Below are 4,455 nucleotides of genomic sequence, written 5' to 3' on the forward strand. Positions count from 1 at the left end.
TATGAGCCACCATGTGGTTGCTGGGATTTGAACTCTGGACCTTCGGAAGAGCAGTCGGGTGCTCTTACCCACTGAGCCATCTCACCAGCCCCAAAATGGTTCTTTATGAGTGCTAGTCTGCAGTGGATGAGGGGAAAGTGCATGATGGCTGAGGCTGGGTACGTCTTACTATTCTGATTTATTCTCACCATCTAGTCCAGTGCCTAATACATAAATATTTACTGAATGTATGTATCGATGGATATATTATATAGATGTGGTAGTACCAGCATATCTTAATGTAAGTATCTAACAGTCAGCTAAAACCATAGAATTTGATACACTTGGGAGAGCAGCTACATATAAGCATTTAGGAGTACCCATGGAAAAGAAAAGGTTGAGGCAAGGAAATGAATAAGATCAGAATAAATAAGGAAAAATTCAGAGGAGTTAAGAAGGAACGTTGCAGGAGTGCCAGAAAGGTTACAGGGAAACAGACTGCTGCATTCCCAGGGAAGCCAGTGAGAAGAGAGCCATGAAGGCAGCGGTAGTGGGGTCTCAGGTGCCCTGCTGAGAACTCCACTTTTCCTGTCTGAGCTGTGACTTTGTCTACTGTTTTATTTTAAAGATTATTAAAAATTCCTGATTTTTTTTCCAGAAAAAAATGTAAAATGTTACTACATTGTATGCTCACTGAAGATAATTTTTAGAAAATTTCTCCCATTTAAATTTACTTAACCAGTTCTAATCAGATTAAAATCATATAGTAAATATGGAAATGAGTCTTGTCTATGTAAACTCCAGCACTGAGAATTACAGCACTGAAGCAAGCACAAGCTCTTTGCTCTTAATGAATTGCTGTAAGAGATCCTTGCACTCTAAAATGTATTACACTCACATGCACTCATAAAACAATTGAAGAAATTTAAAGAGAAGAGAGGAGAAAAAAAAAGTATAAGGCTCGGGATATGACTCAGAGTTGGAGGGCTTGCCTGGAGTGTGTGGACTCTTGGCATAGTGTAAAGATTAGCAGGCTCTTGCAAATGAGATGTTTACCAACCCAGATGAGAACTACAGCAAAAGGAGCCTGGAAAGGCGCTGACTACTGTGTCAGCTCTTACAGCTCAGCGGATACCTGCTGGGTACCATGGTGACCTCACATCACCAGTGGACCTCAAGAGCTGTAGGTTTCATTTTAGAAGGGTTTTCTAGATGAGGGAAGGGGTAACGTGGTAACAGTTCTATAGGAGTTAGGCTTTGGTTATCAAAAAGTTAAGTAGAACAGGCCATTTCTCCAAGTGTGAGATAAACTGATGCTTCTTCTTGTCGTGATTGCATTTTTGTGCTTTACTGAAGAGCATATACATTCCTCCATTTAAGGATTGTGATTGGGGCTTGTGACGTGGCTCAGAGGTTAAGAGTAATTACTGAGGCTGCTCTCTTCCAGAGGACTCAGGCTCGATACCCAGCACTCACATGATGGCTCATGGGCATCTGTAACTCCAGTTTCAGGGGATCCAGCCACTCTTCTGACCTCTGAGGGAATCAAACACAGACTTGCATGTAGGCAAAATACCTTTACACACAGAACTTGATTAATTAATTAATTTTAAAAGTATGATCTGAATTTGACACTGATAGCCTGCTAGGGAGAAACGGCTATACAATATATCAGATAATACTTTTTAAATTATTTTATTAGATATTTTCTTCATTTACATTTCAAATGCTATCCCGAAAGTCCCCTATACCACCACCCCCCCGCCCCTGCTCCCCTACCTACTCACTCCCACTTCTTGGCCCTGGCGTTATCCTGTATGAGACATATGAAGTTTGCAAGACCAAGGGGCCTCTCTTCCCAATGATGGCTGACTAGGCCATCTTCTGCTGCATATGCAGCTCAGGGGGTACTGATTAGTTCATATTGTTGTTCCACCTATAGGGTTGCAGACCCCTTCTGCTCCTTGGGTAATTTCTCTAGCTCCTCCATTGGGGGCCCCGTGTTCCATCCAATAGATGACTGTGAGCATCCACTTCTGTATTTTCCAGGCACTGGCATAGCCTCACAAGAGACAGCTATATCAGGGTCCTTTCAGCAAAATCTTGCTGGCATATGCAATAGTGTCTGCATTTGGTAGCTGATTATGGGATGGACCCCCAGGTGGGGCAGTCTCTGGATGGTCCATCCTTTCATCTTAGCTCCAAACCTAGAATACCCAAAATACAATCTCCAAAACACAAGAAAATCAAGAAGATACTTCAGACAGTACTTTTAAAAAGCAGTTCTTAGTTCAGATGCCAGCTCTGCTGAGTACTAATTACTTCACTGTGTGCACCAGGGTTCACAATAGTGGAATACTTGGGATGTGTTAAGCACCTACAAAGAACAAAACTCGTACAGAGGGGGAGTGCACACATTTATTATGTGTTCTCACAATTGTAGTTTAATATTTATATATAAACTTTGTGAACTATCAGGTAAAGCTTTAAAAATGGCGAAAGGAAGGATGTGGACATGATATCACCTCGGCTGAATGTTTCTCTCATTTCTCCAGCTTAACTTTAGGATTGCAGATTATACACTCACTGGATGTTATGCAGATCAGCATTCAGTTCAAGTTTTTGCATCAGGAAAGCCAAAAATAAGTGCATGTAAGTCATATAGATTCAAGCTAAAGAATTAAAATGGGGATATGTTGTCTAATGGAACTTGAAGATTGGAGAATAATCTCATTTTATAAAAGTTTCTGTGGCTTGGTCCACTCCTATATAACCCTTTGTGAACTTTGTGTTGCTACATGTCTTCTGTTTGAATACAGTCTGGGTGAGCAGGGTCCAATTAGTGAAGGTTTTGGTATATGCTATATATGGATTTGCTTTGCTCTGGTTACGTCAAACTCTTGTCTGGTTTCAATGTCTTATTCTATGTAACTTTGGAAAAGCTAATGAACTTCTTAAAGCTTTAGTCTCTTCAGTTATAAAAGAGAAGTAATAGGGAACTATTTGCTACTCTAAAGGCCTTGAGACCTGGGAGAGTGGAGCCTAAAAACGAGGTTGCCTAAGGTTTCATGCAATAGCTAACTATTCAAAGCATCAGACAGTTTATACTCTGAGTGTTAAGAGGAGTCACACGAATGAAGTGTACAACCACAAGGGCAAGCTGCAGGTGGCAGACAAGCCACACATGGCAAAAACATGTATTTTCATAGAGGCATATAAACAATAACAATATCCAGTTGTAATGAACAATCTAAAGTAAATTCACTCCTATTTTGCTACTTCTGGGAAGGACATGAAAGCACATTCCAACAACAATTCCGTCTTTTTGAAGAAACTGAGGTCCTAAGACTCTGGTCTTGTTGACTTACGGTTCTCTCACAAGCACTCAGAGTTGCCCTCATACATCTCCACTCTTAGACCATGTTCCAACAGGACCACTCACATGGCTCAGTGGATAAAGACACCAAGCCTGATGGCCTGAGCTCTATCCCTGGGACCTACACAGTGGGTGAAGAGACTTACTCCTAAACATTGTCCCATGACACTCATGTACACATACACACACTTTTATATGTGTGTATACACATACATACATATATGTATGTATGTATGTATGTATATATCTGACATACCTTTTTCTTTTTTTTCTCTTAAAGAATTTTTTAAAGATTTTTATTTATTTATTATATGTAAGTACACTGTAGCTGTCTTCAGACACTCCAGAAGAGGGAGTCAGATCTTGTTATGGATAGTTGTGAGCCACCATGTGGTTGCTGGGATTTGAACTCAGGACCTTCGGAAGAGCAGTCAGGTATTCTTACCTGCTGAGCCATCTTACCAGCCCATACCTTTTTCAATACATTAGTAATATATCTTATTTATTTATTGAATATAATAAAAATGTTAGTGAACAAGAAATGGTAGTATTATGTACCTTATGATTTTATAAATAATTATATATATTGGGCATTTAGCTTAATATATAGGTTTAAAATTAATAAATGTTTATTATTTTAAATTTTAAGTTATTTTTAGTTAATGTCATAGCCAGTAAACATTATTTAGCATCTTCTTTATTTTACCAATGGGCAGACAATAGGAGATGATTTCCTGCCTTCACTTTCCTGACTTTGATTATAATATGCACTTGTATGCATCAACTACTTTATATAAATATATATATATATTATATACATATATTTTATATTTTATATGTATATATTTTATATACATATTATATATATATATATATATATATATATATATATATATATATATATATATATATATATAATTTAGATTAACTACATTCGGATGGCACAGAAAATTAGATAGAATGAAGTAGCTAGGGAAAGGTAAAGGACACATCCCTCTTACAAGAATGAATTTATGAGAAGAATGTCATAAATCTATAAAGTTCTCACAGTTTGTTTGTTGTGTGGTTTGGGCAGTGCTTGAGTTGCAATTCGGCCTTGT

The 4,455-nt window shown here is 38.2% G+C and overlaps 1 protein-coding gene across 2 annotated transcripts in view; it reads left to right on the top strand.

The window, feature by feature from the left end:
* Window positions 1-4,455, top strand: part of Ap5m1 (adaptor related protein complex 5 subunit mu 1) — a 27,679-nt gene that overhangs the window by 14,709 nt on the left and 8,515 nt on the right. For both annotated transcript variants that reach the window (XM_029541318.1, XM_021203536.2), the window contains exon 7: window positions 2,535-2,631. In XM_029541318.1, the coding sequence (XP_029397178.1) occupies window positions 2,535-2,631 (97 nt within the window). The remainder of the gene's footprint in view (window positions 1-2,534; window positions 2,632-4,455) is intronic.

Source organism: Mus pahari, chromosome 8 (genome assembly GCF_900095145.1).
Source record: "Mus pahari chromosome 8, PAHARI_EIJ_v1.1, whole genome shotgun sequence".
Taxonomy (NCBI): domain Eukaryota; kingdom Metazoa; phylum Chordata; class Mammalia; order Rodentia; family Muridae; genus Mus; species Mus pahari.